General features: G+C 37.9%; 1 protein-coding gene across 2 annotated transcripts in view; it reads right to left on the bottom strand.

Annotated features, from left to right (window-relative positions):
• The window catches only part of crocc2 (ciliary rootlet coiled-coil, rootletin family member 2), a 61,443-nt gene that overhangs the window by 38,692 nt on the left and 5,473 nt on the right, over positions 1-17,278 (bottom strand). For both annotated transcript variants that reach the window (XM_048199680.1, XM_048199681.1), the window contains 3 exons: positions 2,073-2,240; positions 1,797-1,880; positions 1,564-1,670 (listed from right to left, as the gene is read on the bottom strand). In XM_048199680.1, the coding sequence (XP_048055637.1) occupies positions 1,564-1,670; positions 1,797-1,880; positions 2,073-2,240 (359 nt within the window). The remainder of the gene's footprint in view (positions 1-1,563; positions 1,671-1,796; positions 1,881-2,072; positions 2,241-17,278) is intronic.

The raw sequence follows: 17,278 nt of genomic DNA, 5'->3' as shown, positions 1-17,278 counted from the left end.
GGACTGAAGTAGGCGGCTAGGAGGTTTTATTTAGAGCAGTTCAGCTCTACTCTCTAACTCTATTGCCTTCTTGATAAATGTTGCTCATGTTTTGTTTCTCAGTGAAAGAATGGTGAAGAGCAGTACCCTGCTGGAAAATTCAACTTAAGTGGTGGTGCTTCTGTAGTGGAACATGGTTTTACATTAGCTGGTTTAAAATTGGTCCAAATTGGCCATTAGCTGGTCTAAGATCATAACTAACTGGTCTAAGCTGGATAATAGCTGGTCCAAGCTGGTTCCAATTGGTTACTACCTAGTCTAAGCTGGATCAATAGATGGTCAACGTTGTTCATTGGTTGTCCAAGCTGGTCATCAGCTAGTTCCTGCTGTTCAATAGCTGGTGCAAGCTGGTCATAACCTGTTCCAAGCTGGGGTACATCACTACCATAGTACGATGCATCGTTGAACAAATCAAATAGCCAGTTGCGACTGTTTCCCGAAACCGTATTGTCGCAAACCCGTCGTTCAGCCACGTTGGTGAATGATGTCACGCAGGTGGTGGAGTTCTTCTTTAAATGAATCTGTTTGAGATCACATTAATGCTAGATTTTTGCTATAAATTATGGACATGGCATCTGAGGACTACTTCTCATTTTTCAGTTATTTTGCGTTATTTCCAGATTCAATCATAGGCTCGTTCTTACATACTAGAGCACGTACGCACATGCTCTTCAAAAATGGTGCTTAAAATCTTTTGACAAACTAAAATATGTAAATGACATTTGTATATATTCGAAATAAAAGATATACTTTGTACATAATGCCATAAAAACAAGAAACCATGCTTCTAACCACAGCTCGAGTGCTGTCGTTCCAACCACACAAGTTTACGATGCAGCTTGCGAATGTTCATTTGAACGATGGTTTCGGGAAACATCAAATCGTTGAACTATGTTAGTAACGACGGAACTTGCAGTGTTAGTTGGCTAACGTTGCTTTTGGGAAACGCACCCCTGTTTATTACCTGGACCAAGCTGTTGATTAGCTGATCATGCTGTTCATAAGTTGTCCAGGATGGTCATGAACTAGTTCCTGCTGTTTATTAGCTGGTGCAAGCTGGTTATTATCTGTTCCAATCTGGTCATTAGCTGGACCAAGCTATTCATTAATTGTCCAAGCTGGTCATCAGCTGGCCTAAGTTGGCCATCAGCTGGTGTGACATCAAGCTTTCAGACCGTCTTGGATCAGTAACATACTAGCAAGCGGTGATCAAGCTGGTTTTTGGAACATAAAGCATTTAGCTTGGCTTGCACCAGCTAAAGATCTGCAGGAAACCAGGTACCATGCTCCAAAACACAACTGCCATCTGGATTAGATGGATTTGTTTAACAGGGTAAAAAGAAAACAAAAATAACAAAAAGAAAACAGAAAAACTCCTTATAAGGTTTATCATTTTCATTTTCTAAAATGTACAATTCTCCATCTGTTCCAAACAGAAAATCCTCACATACTTTTTGGCTAATCCACTGACTAATCCACTCTGCACCTCTTGCTGTCAAAAGCACATATCTCTTTTATTCTCACCGTTTCTGCTCATCCTCCAGCAGTGCAAGTTTACTTTGGACATCCAGACTGTGTTCCTGCTCAAAGCGCTGGAGACGGTGTGCTGAGGAGTCTAGGTGTGACTGGAGCTAAATACATGGACAGAGGCAGGTTTATACCAAACACACCAAAAAACAGTGCAACACCTGGAAATGACTGACAGTAGATAACAAAGGTCACAAGAGCAGCCTGTAAAGTTCTCCACTGAGACGTACCGAGAGCCTAAGCTTCTCTGACTCTGAGGTTTTCTCCAGCACCTGCTGCTCAAGATTTCCACATCTCTTCTTATATTGGAGCAACTGCACACACAGACACATACTTTCACTCTGCAACTTAAGATGCATGGACCACATTCCCAATTATACCAAAGCATCTAATTAATATTCCAGTAGTAAATTCCCCAGAATTACAAATTCTTTTTTTTTCCCTCTAGAAGAATCCTCCCCACAAAATTGAATGAGTTGAGTGAGACCAAATCTAACAAATCTAACCTTGGCCTGTAGTTTCTGCACCAGCTGAGCCTGTCTGCGTTGGCTCTCCTGAAAGGCCTGGAGCTTCAGCCTATAAGATCGTCCTTCCTCTCTTAGCCAGCCCTGCTCCGCGCCATACACACTCTGCTGGTCTGAATCTCCTGACTGTTGCAACAGCATCTGCTCCAGCTGCGAAAGACATATGCACACATTGCACTAGTTGATCACCTTTTAGTCTCTTTATGGCTGTTGACAATTTGTACTGGTATGATTTAGTGACATTTACAGTGAATAATGAATTCAAGTGAAAAGACTAAGATCTTTTTCTTATACAACATTCAAATATTACCTTCTCTTATTTTATGCAAAGGCGACTCTAGATGCATGCTTTTAGATTTATGCGTGAAACAAGAACCTGGGGCTTGTTGTCAGAGGCAAGTCACAAACTTCATATTTCCACATTAACCATACATTCAAGGAAGAGTGGACAACATAATAAAGACAGAGTTTAACCTTAAGGTTAAATTGTAGCCTAGAGTCAAATGTATTTTTAATGAACATCAGGCCAAAGCAAGTTGTTTTGTGTGGTTTTAAAAGTTATAAATGTATACATTATATTATATAACAATGTTTTGTTAGCCAAAACAGTTTCCATAATTTTTGTATGCTACTGTACCTTTTACATTTTAGCTCTTTCATAAATTGTTTCATGTTTCATAGTTGTTTTACATTTTGCAGAAAAGTGTAATGGCAGGTTTCCACATGCCCCATGTGACATCATGCCCCGCTAAAGGTCAGTGTGTGTTCAATGAAATGTATCTTTTATCCTGAAGTGAAAAGGGAAAAAAAATGCAGTCAAGATTTAAATTGTGTGCCTATACAGAAAATGACTTAAACACATTCTGAAAAATATTCACTGCAATAATAAGTGACAACTTGCCTTTTGCTTTACTGAAAAGAAAGGGGAAAAAAAGATTTTTTTGCAGTGATGTGTGTGTTGTATGCTGATTTTCAATGTACTTATAGGTAGGTTTGCGTAAATTAACACAGGGAAGCATGATCGTATACAAAGTAGAAGGTTGTCTGTCACAATGGCAATGTGTTTCTCCCTCGATTCCCATCCTCCTACAGGGTCTTCAATCTCAATGTCCCCATTACCCCTCCAACCCCTCCCATCTTCGTTTAACCCCCAGTGCATATCATGGTGCCAGACACCCAGTCCCTACTAACAAAAAACACATGTTTCCTCTCAACACAACAACATGCTGCCTCAGCTGATTCAAACAAAGCAAGAAAAACAGAGAGCGAGGGGTAGAGGGAGTAAAAGGTGGATGTAGAGTCAACTTCATCCTATCTGCAAAGAAGTAAGAAACAGAACTACAGGTCATACTGAAATCACAGGCAAACATTAATCTACAGCTAAGCTGAACAGCAGCCTCTACAAGATGCAGGGACAATAGTCCCCCTGTTCCCAACTGGAGCCAAGGGCTTCCCAAACCTTAATAAAACATTTTCAAACAGTCATTCGGAGAGCTTTAATTCCACACAGTACAAAGAAGGGCAATCCAGCACCCGGCTCTGGGCGGTTTTGGGGTTCAGGGCTCATAAGGGAACAGGGACTTATTATACGGCCTGTTGTTAAGGTGACAGCTTTTGAAAGCGAACAGAAAATGAAAAACATGGGTGGAGGACGAGTCAGAAGAGAGAGGGGGGACGTTGGGTGCAGCAACAGCAGCTGTGTTTAAAGGCTCCTTTGGAAACAGCTGCACTACTCTATTGATTATGTATCTTTGCAACTATTTTGGCACAATTAGGAGGCAATTTGTTGCTACAACACAAAAAGCGTTTGATGCAAAGTCATGAAGTAAATGGCACTTACACACAAGCATATTGTTCTGCCTTAAAAGCTTATGGGGGTCAGTGCCACAGCACAAATAAAATGTGCAGCTACCTCTGTATGTACATTCATAAAATACAGTTGCTTCCCCCCCCCCCCCAAAAAAAAAGAGAGAAAAGAATGAAGTCGATTGTGAGATATCTGTGAAATTCATATGAAACAAAGTCATAATTGCAAGAAACAAAATCACGACTGTGAGAAATAAAATCACAATGTCAAATGTAAAAGTCAGATTGTAAGAAAAAGTCGTACTTAAAAGAAATAAAAATCATAACTGTGAGATATATTCATATTGTGAAACAAAATCTAATTGACCATTCGCAAAGACCCGCCCCCCTTAGTTACTGTTGCTTTGTGGCGCCGTGGCGCCGTCACACCACATGCAGTGAAAAATACATCGTGGAGCGAAGAGGACACTGACAACACGTCGACAGACAAGACAGAGCAGGTTACTTATGATATTAAACAAAGTCCCAGCTTTCAAACTGTGTAGTTATTAAAGAAATTCAAACAATAAAAACCGTTTTTTGGCTCTTTAATATGTCGTGACAGATTGCTGTAGCGCCTCAGCTCAAGAGGCTCGTAAACCGATCATCTCTTCCTACTAGTTCACTTATAGCATCATATAAACATGAATGAACATGAGAATGAATGTTGTTTCAAACGCGTAGAGACGTCAATGTACACCATTTTTCAAGTTTAACTCCACCGAGGTTAATCTTCTAACTACTGGCTGCTTTGTCGGATAAAATGGCGGATGCGGCGTTCTGATTGGTTAGATCGCTTGTCAATCAAACTCCCGGCGAAGGGTCATTTATGACAAAGTTGCAATTGTGAGATATACAGTACATTCACATTGTGAGACAGTTACAATTATAAGAAATAAACTCACAACTGGGAGGCAAAGTCATGTTTATGAGATTCTGAGACAAAGTCACAAATGTCACAATTACACAAAATTTAAGGTCACAATTATGAGATATAAAGTTACAATTACCCATTTATTCAAGCAGAAACATGCTTTCATACAATTAAGATACTCATGAATAATGCAAAATCATTACGGATGTTTCAACTCAGAAATTTTGTAAGTCAGTATCCTAGTTAGATTTTCAAATTAACACATGGTTATAACATTGATTGGTTTGGTGTATTTGGTATCCTGATGGACAGGCCATACGGACTCTACTATGCACAAGTGTTATACGGCATCTTGCCTTTCACCAAACAGATAATTTCTCAAAAACTTTGAGAATGCAATCAGCCTGCCTCTTATTACTGTCCAGAACCAACTCCTCCAATCCAAATCTTAACAGTAACCATCACATGTTAAAAAATGATCACAGATTTGCTACTGAAAGAAACTTTACCAGCAGCATCAAAAAGACAGGAGTTTTTGAAGCAGGGCTGATGGATGATGCAATGACATGTGTCGATATTGGATCCTTCTTGCTAGCGGCACTAAACAAGCCCAGCATTATGATGGTATTAAATTCAAGAGCTGGTCCCTCTCTCATGTTGCAGCCAATCTGCCGCCACAGGCTTGGCTCTGGTCCATGGGGAGAATGCTGTCACACGTGTCTAGAGGCCACTCAGCCTTTGCGGTGTATGTATAAGTGATGAATTTTCAAACATGGGTGTTAGCCACATGCTTTTGTTCAGATTAAAACTTTATACAATGTACTTACAGCAAAGGTAATTTTGAAATTTAAATTAACACTGTTAAGTGTCCATATGTGTCCATGCTTAGAGAGTGTTAAAATAACACTGAAGCATTGTTGGAGTTAATTAGACAATTAAGTGATTAATTAGATGATGATTGACCTTTATTGAAGACAGCTAATGATAACAAGCAGAATTACTGAAGGAGAGAGAGACAAGAACAGAAAAAAAGAGAAACACAACATACGATACAAAAAATCATAGATTTAACAGTTTTGTTCCTATAGTGTGTGGAGTGTCATGAGTTGACCAAGACAGCACACCTAACGGATTCCATTCACAAACAACCAGAGTCCCAACTGTGAACGCGGGAAATCTCGCAGAATCTCTCACGGTCAAACGTGACTTTTTGATTTTGTTTCTGTCTAAAAAAGTTCTTATTTAGAATTATAAAATGGTTAGTTCCTGTCCTTGATTCTGATAGCTGTGTTTTATTCATGATAAAAACACGACTATGACCGCTTCACCCAACGGTTCTGTGCATCACTACACAACACACTTAGCAACCACTCTTAACAACGTAACTGTTTGTTCTCAATTTATATTGTTCATTGAAGCTTACTGTATTATGTAGAAGAGTATTGTGAGAAAGAGATCGATTGAACGAGTTTATTACCTGCATTCAGATTTAGCATTTTTCTTCAGGTCAGTCCTATGTTCATAATAAAAAATCTGTTTAAATGTCCAATGTATTATCTTGTCCTTTTAACATTTAAGGGGTTTTCCCATGACTGACAACACTAGTCAAAACATTTGTCCATTGCGTCTTGTTTTGTGTTCACAACAATTCAGTCTTCTCAATGTAAAAGTCTTCGCTACTGACTGACACACTCATAAAGAGAGTCTGTGCCGCCATCTAATGGTGTAATAATGTAACTTCAGTTGCTGTTCATGGTCAGGGACTATTTTTTTCCGGCGGAAGGAAGGCTTTTAGTAAAAGTTTACTTCATGAAAGTTGCATTGACACATATTTTTGGCTTTAATATTTTATTGTGTGGTAATCGTTTTATAAAAGCAATAAGGTACTCGAGGCTAGTGCTGTATCGTGAATAAGCCTTGAGTACCTTATTGCTTACTTAACAAAGGTTGATGTTTTATTGAAAATAATAAAGTTTGGCGTTACCATGATGGCGATCAGTGTTTGCTTTAGTTGGGCTGTTGATACTTGACTTTTTAATATAAGTTTATGGTCTTTGTAACAGTATGTTTAACAAAACACATTTGTTGCAAAGGAAGCCAAAAACAAAGATGAATAGGTAATGTAGGTTATTTGTTGGTAGTGATATAATTACCATCATAAAGTGGAGTGAGTCACAAATCACTGATCACAAACATATAACACAGGTTGATCAAAAGTTTCTTATTCATTTTTTACTGTTTAAACTAGGGGTGATATATTTAGTATATGATAATATTGTAATTGTTGTTTTAATGATGTTCGAGCTTACGCTATCGAGTATGTCAGTCACTTTGCAAAAATCAAAAAAGAATGCATTTGGAATGCCCCCAAAATTCAAGATATGTATGAGTTTTTGTTTTTCATATTTGCATCACATGAAATAGTTAAGCAATACCACATGAACATGATTTCATGAATATTAGCATAATTGCAGATTTGATATTTATTTTACACAACAGTTCAATAAACAAGAAGATAATATTTCATGTTACAACACAGCAGTGTTTTATTAGTGAATAAATCCACATTCTTGAAAGCATTTTAGAGTCATTGATTCAATGATCCATGCTTAAAGACGTGTAATTTCTGTATCACTAGTGGCGCCAAACAGATTAGCAAAAATAATGACTCACATGCCATTGTTTTCAAACTCATCATCCACTGGTTGACAATGTCAGATCACTCAAATAGAGAACTGTTTTTGAAAGTCAGTCTATAAATGGCTAATTATATTTGACTTCAAAATGTATGTTGTTATTCAATGATAATCATCCCCAACACTGTAGCTCTCAAATGTAATACGGTACCACTACACATTTCATGATGGTGACTTTTGGTGACAAGACACAGGAAAACTAATGATATTTGATGTCACTGACTTTTAACCTGCACAATGGGTACCATATTTGAGTTGAGTTTGAGTTTCCTCAAACAAAGCTATTGTACGGCTTCAGAAAACGTATATATCGCGCAAGTCATATGAACCACTTTCATTTGCATTTTCATTTGCTTTTATGTTGTTTTTGTCTTTTTTGAGCTTGACAGACAGTATATATTGTATATATACACACACACACACATATATATATATATATATATATATATATATATATATATATATATATATATATATATATATATATATATATATATATATATATTACTGCTGATGTATGAAAAAACTGAATGAGATTCTTTCATGGCCCACAGAAGAAGAAAAAATGAACATCATAGAAGTTTGGAACAAGTTGAGGCTGAGTAAATATTGAGATTTTGCATTTTTTAGATTTACTATTCTTTTAACACACTATTTCTTCAAGAACAGTTTCAGAAGGGTTTATAATGCCTAACTTCCATTTTAAAATGACATCTGTGTCAGAAAGAAGAGGACCAAGGCATTACACCACACCGTCCTATTCTATCCCCTGACCACACAGTTTATCTGTACTTCTTACGGTCTTCAGCGGAACAAGCTTTCAGAATGGCCTCTGAGGGCCACTAATGAAGGGAGAAGGGGCCCCATCCCAAATGCTCGTCTTTCACTTAAGGTCACCTGCTGACATTTTACAATAATGATCAACATGCAACATATTGCAAAAGACCGGATGCATGGTTTGTATTGCCATATGGTTTCCACTGTTTTTTTAATGTATCTATTCCCTGGATTCAGTGTCTTTTTTTATGGAGAGAGAGAGGCCCCACACTGCCCTCTCTCTAAAATGTGTTTTGCATTAGCATTTTTTATATTACTTAATATTTATGATTTGTGCCACTCCTTGTATTGTCTCGTTTGATAAATATTTCACAATACATCAAGGAACGGCAGCACTTTGATTCATCTGCCAACGAGAGAACATTTTCAAGGCCACTGAAAGCTCTTTGCACAAGGGCCAAGAATATTCAGCTTCTCCCTCCATGTGGTCATAAGAGCGGATTGATCCTCTAATATGAGAGAAAACATATTTAGAATCATGTTCATTTTCTGTCAAACTTCCTTGCAAATCTGCACAGCATATTCACTAAAATGGACTCTGTCAGCCACTCTTAATTAATATCAAAACATTCACAACTAATTTGGGGTAAGAGGATTGTTCAAAATTTCTATAAACCAGTGCAATAATTACTCACCCTCATGTCATTCCAAACCCACAAGACCTTCGTTCATCTTTGGAAAACAAATTAAGATATTTTTGATGAAATCTGAGAGGTTTTTTATCTCCCATAGAAAGCAACAAAGTTACCGCATTCAAGGTCCAGAGAAGTAGTAAAGACATTGTTAAAATAGTCAACATGACAACAGTAGTTCAACCTTATTGTTATGAAGCGACGAGAATACTGTCAGTCTCCTACGCAGTTGACAGATAGAGGACTATCACGTTGACTATTTTAACAATGTCTTTACTACTTCTCTGGACCCTGAATGTGGTAATTTCATTGCTTTCTATGAGAGATTAAAAAAAAAAAAAACCTCTCAGATTTCATCAAAAATATCTTCATTTGTGTTCCAAAGATGAACTTCCGAAGATGGTCTTGTGGGTTACGACATGAGGGTAAATACTTAAAGGGTTAGTTCACTCAAAAATGAAAATAATGTAATTAATTACTCACCCTCATGTCGTTCTACACCCGTAAGACTTTCGTTCATCTTCAGAATACAAATTAAGATATTTTTGATGAAATCCGATGGCTCAGTGAGGCCTCTATTGAGAGCAAAGCCACCAAACCTCTCAAGATCCATAAAGGTACTAAAGACATATTTAAAACAGTTCATGTGACTACAGTGGTTCTACCTTAATTTTATAAAGTAACGAGAATACTTTTTGTGCGCCAAAAAAAACAAAATAACGACTTCTCAACAATATCTAGTGATGGCCGATTTCAAAACACTGCTTCATGAAGCTTCGGAGCTTTACGAGTCTTTTGTTTCGAATCAGTTATTCGGGTCGTGCATCAAACTGCCAAACTGCTGAAATCACGTGACTTTGGCGCTCCGAACCACGGATTCAAACAAAAGATTCGTAAAGCTTTCGAAGCGACGTCTGTGTTCAACAGATTTCCAAGAGATTTGAAATTATATAATGGTATTTATAATGGTAAATTATGAATAATGCATGCCTTTAAATTTGGGTGAACTATCCCTATCCTGATGAAAATTCAGTCATTTACTTACCCTCATACCGTTCTGTAATATGACTTTCTTCTGTAAGACTATAACCTGAATGACTTTCTTCTGTGGAACACAAAATAAGATGTATTCCACTGAATAAAGAAAGTCCAAAAGATTTGGAATGACATGATGGAGAGTAAATGAAGAATTTTGAAGGGCGCACTCTGTCAGTGTTGCCAAATCTCTAGAAAAATAAGCAGAAAAATCCCTGTTTTTTGTGTTTATGGGCTGAAAGACCATGCTTGCCTCTGACACTCATTTATATATTACTCAAACAAATAAAACAGCATTTGCCAGATTCAAGTATGCTTTGATTATGTTGCGCTGTCTGACATTAAAATGGTCTTGGACTTTATGACACTTATTGGCATGGATGTGCAGAATTTATTTAGCCTATTTTTATTTATTTAATTGTGTCATTATTTCTTAAATTAATTATCAAATGTGTATTTAAAAACATTCCCATTAGCAGTAAGCCATGATTATTTTTTCTGTTTAATTTTAATTCATTTTCAGTTCAATGTAATAAACCTTTCAATGAGGAAAACAGAAACTAACTAGAAAACAGCATATACCAGATGTGGGTGAATCACACCTGCACATACTGTATACACACAAATACATGAGACACAAAGAAATACACATATGTTTATATACACACAAGCACATAACTATAAATGCGTGCACAACTTCCCAAGCACAAAAGCAGTGAAAAAAAATGTCTTGCTCCCGAACATCACCCATAAAGTCAGTCATATGCTGTGGCATAGAGGGGGTTACAGCTGTGTGCGCTTCTCACTAGCTTGGCCTGGACCCAGAGGCTTAATAAAGGGAATTAATGTAGTGAATAATCTGTCAGATTCCTAAACACAGCTGGAGCGGACGTACAGTTCCTCTGCATATACATATACACACGCTCACACGCACACACCTAAACACACTCCCCCATACTTACTCGTGCTAACTTCAGTTCTATCTATCTAACACACGTGCAAATTCACTAATGCCTGCACAAACATTCATACAAACTCAAACGTATAAACACAACACGCCTGTCCCTTGTGCCTTGCTGTCCTCTTTCTACTAATATGCCCTTCTCCTGGTCCCCGCTGGAGTGCTGGCCCGCTGAGAGACATCCAGCTGATTGTGAAAGCTGTTTTTGCAGCGCCACTGTGAGTGATTACACAATGCTGGCTAGGAATCAGAGAGCTATGAAGCTCCCCAGCTCAGAGACCCCACTGCAGCCCCCAGGCACAAACCAACAACTATCACCATGGAGCACTGTTTGACCACAGTCACAGCTGCTGTGGAGAAGACCTACTGGGAGGTAAAAAACGGGACCCAGGCAGTATCCACACGCGAAATACAAACACAAACACATGTTCACATGCGCAATATTGCATCAATTGGGCTTGGAATTTACAATCACCTTCCACAGCAAGGGATGTAAACAAACAAGTGAACAAGTAAAAAACATATGCACATTGTAATTTTAAAATTAAACTATAAACTAAATGAAGAAACAGATCATGTGAATGGGGTGCTAATAAAAAAGCGGTTAACACAGCATCCTAACCAGGAACGATGTCTGTTCCCTCTCAAATGCAAAACTGCTGCGTGACGTGACACGATCACAGCTAAAGATCTTTAAAGGAACAGATCTCACAAAAATGTAAAATCTGTCCTTATTTATTCACCTTCATGTCGTTCCAGAACCTCATGATTTTTTTTTTCTTCTGTTGAACACAAAAATTCGGAAAACTTTTCCAGTCGTTCTTTTTCATGCAATTGCAATGAATGACTAAATATTCAAGCTTCAAAAAGCATGCAAACGTACCAAATTATCATAAAAGTGATCCATATGACTTGTGTACTATATTGCAAATCTTCTGAAGCCATTCAACAGCTTTGTGTAACCAACAGACTGAAAAGGAAGTTCAAAGAGCTGAACTGCAGTTGAACTTGAGAACTGAATCAGTTTGATTTCTAAACAAATAATTTGCACTGGTTTGGTGAATTGAATCAACTGATTCATTGAAAAGATCTGCCTCAGAAGAGACTTTGTTACTTTTATCACGAACTTAAGAAGAGCTAGGGTGCAAGTCAATACTTCAGTAAATAACAAATCAAAATTTGATCTATTTAATGAAAAAGCAATCAAAGCTTTATCCATGCTGCGTCCGAAATTGAATACTTCCCTGCTATACAGTATGCAAAAAACAGTAGTAGTATGTTCGAATAGTATAGGTGCTACTTCCACCGAGATTCTGAATTGTGCATTCCATGGACACTTTACTATCGCGTGAGGCCATGGGATGGGATTTATGAATGACGCTGGTAGGTCACGTGACAGTAACAACATGGCGGATGTAGTACGTCCGAATTTCATTCATACTACAATATTCATACTATATAGAGCAGGGATGGGCAACTTCAAACTGTCCTAAGTTTAGCTCCAACCCTAATCAAACACACCTGAACCAGCTAATTAAAGGATTAGTCCACTTTTAAATAAAATTTTCCTGATAATTTACTCACCCCCATGTCATCCACGATGTTCATGTCTTTCTTTCTTCAGTCGAAAAGAAATTAATGTTTTTGATGAAAACATTCCAGGATTATTCTCCTTATAGTAGATATGACTCAATGGCCTCCAGACGGTTGAAGGTCAAAATTACAGTTTCAGTGCAGCTTCAAAGGGCTTTAAATGATACCAGACGAGGAATAAGGGTCTTATCTAGCAAAGCAATCGGTCATTTTTGAAAAAAATACTACTGTATATGCTTTATAAATACAAATTATCATCTTGCACGTGTTTCCGCTTTCCGCATTCTTCAAAAAACTTATTCTACTTACGGAAAAAAAGAAACTGGCGCTGCGTTCATTCCGTAAGTTGAATAGGGAAGGCGTAGGACATACGACCTTCAACTGTCTGGAGGCCACTATAAGGAGAATAATCCTGGAATGTTTTCATCAAAAACCTTAATTTCTTTTCGACTGAAGAAAGAAAGACATGAACATCTTGGATGACATGGGGGTGAGTAAATTATCAGGAAAATTTTATTTAAAAGTAGACTAATCCTTTAAGGGCTTTGGGATTACTAGAAAGCTAAAGGCAGGTGAGTCTTTATCAAGGTTGGAGCTAAACTCTGTAGGACAGTCTGAAGTTACCCATCCCTGAGATGGAGCGGGGTTTTTTAATGGTCGCGGAGTAAATTCAAATTCAAATGTAGTACCTACTCAGACAGCATGTGATTTCAGAGTCATTTGGAACACTTTTGTAACACTTTTAATCCCTTTATTAAGCTTTTTTAAGTTCGCCATTCATTTTCAATTCATGGAAAACGACCAGTACGTTTTTCAAAATTTCTATTTTTATGTTCTGTGGAAGAAACACATACAGGTTTTGAAAGACACATGGAAATGACAGAATTTTCATTTTTGATTTAACTATTCCTTTTGGAACAATAGCTATTTAGGACAAGTACAACTATGCTGATTTGATGTCAAGCTTAAATTAAATGGCAAGCAAATGGTAAAATACTTTCTAGGAAGTTCGCTCTTCTGTTCCCACAGTCAAAAAGGGGGAAAAAAACAGTCAAACAGGGAAAAGAGAGAGAAATATGGAAAAAGATAAAGGACACTTAATTAAATGTAGTGAGGACTTTGGGATGATCCCTACTTTGAGGAATGATTCTCTGGAGCGTCAATCATTTTTACGACTCGCAGGCAGCTGACAGATCCAGCCTCACTGGCTCAGCTCCACTTGCGACCACTGCTAGGCTTAGCAGCTTTAAGTAGGCGAAAAAAGAAACTCTAAATATTGAGCTAAAGACAGTATACCATTTTCACTCTAACAAAACAACCATATCAGTGGCAATCATGTTTGACAAGACCTTTAAAGCAAAAAGGAGTAGGGATTAGGTCAAAAACGCAGAGCCTGGAAGCTGCCATGCTCTTTGTCAAAAAGTCTCCAACTAGTCTGCAAGTCTGGATCAATTGAGAAAAGTTTTCTGACAAATAGCATCACATTTTAGCTACAAACCCTTTTTTTTTCACTTGTTTGGTGATTTATCTCTCAGCTTAAAAGCTCGTGGCCCTGTGATTGTTGTTTTTCTACAGTGCTCCATTAGGTTAACATTTCTGTTTTATCATACATCTAACTCTACATTTGGGTAACTCCTACAAAAACACACAGGGAGACTGTCTCACACAATCCCGGTCCAAAAACTGCCTCGAAGCTGTAAAATATATACCCACGCAATTCCCTGACACACACCCACACATACAAACGTACACTCCCACACAAATACACACGGCCCCAGTGCCTGAGAAACTGCAAGCTGGCAGTTTTCCAATATCAACACAGAAAGGTCAAAGTTCACATCAACATTTTCTTCGTCCTCCTGAGACGATGCAGCTTTTCAAAATGGGTCAAGGTTTATCCCGGTTCAGGGGCAATTTTCAAGGGTCACAAGAGATTGCCGCGATTTTACCAGGAGACAGAGGTGTTCTTTCAAGAGCAAAACCTTGCTCCCTGCTCAAATGTTTCCATTCCCACTCTTGTTTAGGAGGCCACTCTCAAACTGTCCCAAGAGCCATGAGAAGGACTTTATAGGGTTTGCTGCTCCTTTTCAATTAGTCCAGTGTCGTAAGATGTGCCACAGCGGGTCTATTGCACCACAATGCAGAGACAGAGAGGGAATGCTTACAGATCAGAGCTGCTAAAGCCACTTCATCTCAACTTCTTTAAGGTATGTGCCAGACTAAAGAACAAGAAATATCTCAAAGGACAACTAAAGTTAACCGACCAACACACCCACACACTCTGAAGAGATAAAAAGAGATAAATTCTCATTTCATCACCTACTTTAGCAGAGATGCTGAGTCAAATAAACTGGATCAACCAAGAGGTTAACAGCAAAAACTAACACACATGAATCTATTTCATTTTAGTCTGTGATTTACAGCCTAATGTCTAAATCAAATCAACACAGCATAGGAAAACTATCTAGAGCAGGTACGTAGCACTCTATAAGCAGTTTCACAGGTAAGTTGGCCTCAGATCTACTTTTTACGATCATTTGGTGGTTAAAAAGAAAGAAATATCACGAGTTGAATATACACCTATCAGGCATAACATTATGACCACTGACAGGTGAAGTAACACTGATTATCTCTTCATCACAGCACATGTTAGTGGGTAGGATATATTAGGAAGCAAGTGAACATTTTGTCCTCAAAGCTGATTTGTTAGAAGCAGAAAAATGGGCAAGCGTAAGGATTTGAGCGAGTTTGACAAGGGCCAAATTGTGATGACTAGACGACTAGGTCTGAGCATCTCCAAAACTGCAGCTCTTGTGGGGTGTTCCCGGTCTGCAGTGGTCAGTATCTATCAAAAGAGGTCCAAGGAAGGAACAGTGGTGAACCAGCGACAGGGACTGTGGCCTCTTTCAGCAGGATAATGCGCCCTGACACAAAGCAAAAATGGTTCAGGAATGGTTTGAGGAGCACAACGAGTTTGAGGTGTTGATTTGGCCACCAAATTTCCCAGATCTCAATCCAATCGAGCATCTGTGGGATGTGCTGAACAAACAAGTCCGATCCATGGAGGCCCCACTTCACAACTTACAGGACTTAAAGGATCTGCTGCTAACATATTGGTGCCAGATACCACAGCACACCTTCGGGGGTCTAGTGGAGTCCATGCCTCGACGGGTCAGGGCTGTTTTGACAGCAAAAGGGGGACCAACGCAATATTAGCAAGGTGGTCATAATGTTATGCCTGATCTGTGTATATTAGGGCTGTCAATCGATTTAGAATTTTAATCAAATTAGTTGCACTATATATGGATTAATTTGACAAAATGAAATCAAATTAATTGCACATACTAACTTTCAAAAGTTCGGGGTTGGTATTATTTTTAAATGTTTTGACAAGAAGTATATTTTGCTCACCAAGGCAGCATTTATTTCAGTAATATTGTGAAATATTATTGTAATTTTAAATTTTAAATGTTTTTCTATTTTAATAAATTGAAAGATGTAATTTAATCTACATGTAATCTCCAATGTCACATCATCCTTCAGAAATCATTTTATTATGATTTGCTACTTTACAACATTTCTTATTATTATCAATGTTGAAAACAGTTCTTTATTTTTGTTTGCAAAACATTTTTTTTATTGCTCAATTCTTTTTTTTGTTTTGCAAAAATTGATTTCTGTGCAAAACTTTAAGGCATTAATTTGACTCCATACAAGAGTCAATAACACAACTATAACAATATCGTTGGAACAAAGTCCCTTTAAGACAAGTCATTTCACTTGGGCATGCAAGTACAGCTCCTATCTCTTTGAATGGGGAAACATCAAATTCTCCAAAGCTGTTTGCCAAGCTTTCGATTAAATTTCATATTTGAAATCACCAATGAAATCTGACAACAACTGTCTCATAAATTTTGTTTCTAAATGCTCAAATCATGACAAAAAAAACAGTATTTTTCAGGTTGGATCGAACTAATATGCATGGCAGTCTTAAATGCGCATCTGACTGTTTCTATAGGAACCGGAGCTTCTAACAGCCGCTGTAGTGATGCAATGACTTACCAATCGGCGATTGGCTCTTATTTAGAAGGCAGGACTTATTCCGCCATATTCGAGTGATGCATCTTGTGTTATTTTTTTGTCTTTGTTTATAGTTATCATTCTTGTTGAGAACAGGCATTTATTTATGTTCTAATGCATCTGTGTGTGGTATGCCCACAGAAAACACATAATGACTGATGCTTCATTTGGGAGTTACAGATTAAATGGATCACACTCCACCAGAATATGTCATTCCCACATCAAGACAGATTGAGGCTGAATACAGACTTCAAATTATTAAGCATGAAGGATTCATTACCTCATGTTAATATACTGGCTGTCTGGCACCCAGCGTATAGTTACTGTGATATGTTACCATAACATCTTAAAGTTTACATTCATATGTATGGTGTCATTTAACTTCACAATGTCAGCACACTTGCACTGGAGAGTTCTCAATTGGCGACAGAGAGAGAGACATGTCTCCACTCTCAGAGTTCATGTGACATAGGCCTTTCTTCTCCAAAAATATAAATGTGTGGATTAAAAGAAGACTATTTATACCAACCAGACTAATTAAGTTTTATTTATAGCTCATATCTTAAAATAGGCTTAACTGGCAACGTGCGCGGTTGGCATTCATTAAACTTGGCCAGCTAAAAGAGTGCACTGTT

This window comes from Megalobrama amblycephala, linkage group LG8, assembly GCF_018812025.1.
Source record: "Megalobrama amblycephala isolate DHTTF-2021 linkage group LG8, ASM1881202v1, whole genome shotgun sequence".
Lineage (NCBI taxonomy): Eukaryota > Metazoa > Chordata > Actinopteri > Cypriniformes > Xenocyprididae > Megalobrama > Megalobrama amblycephala.
Note: the sequence above shows the minus strand (reverse complement) of the source record. Positions and strands in the feature narration are given on the sequence as shown.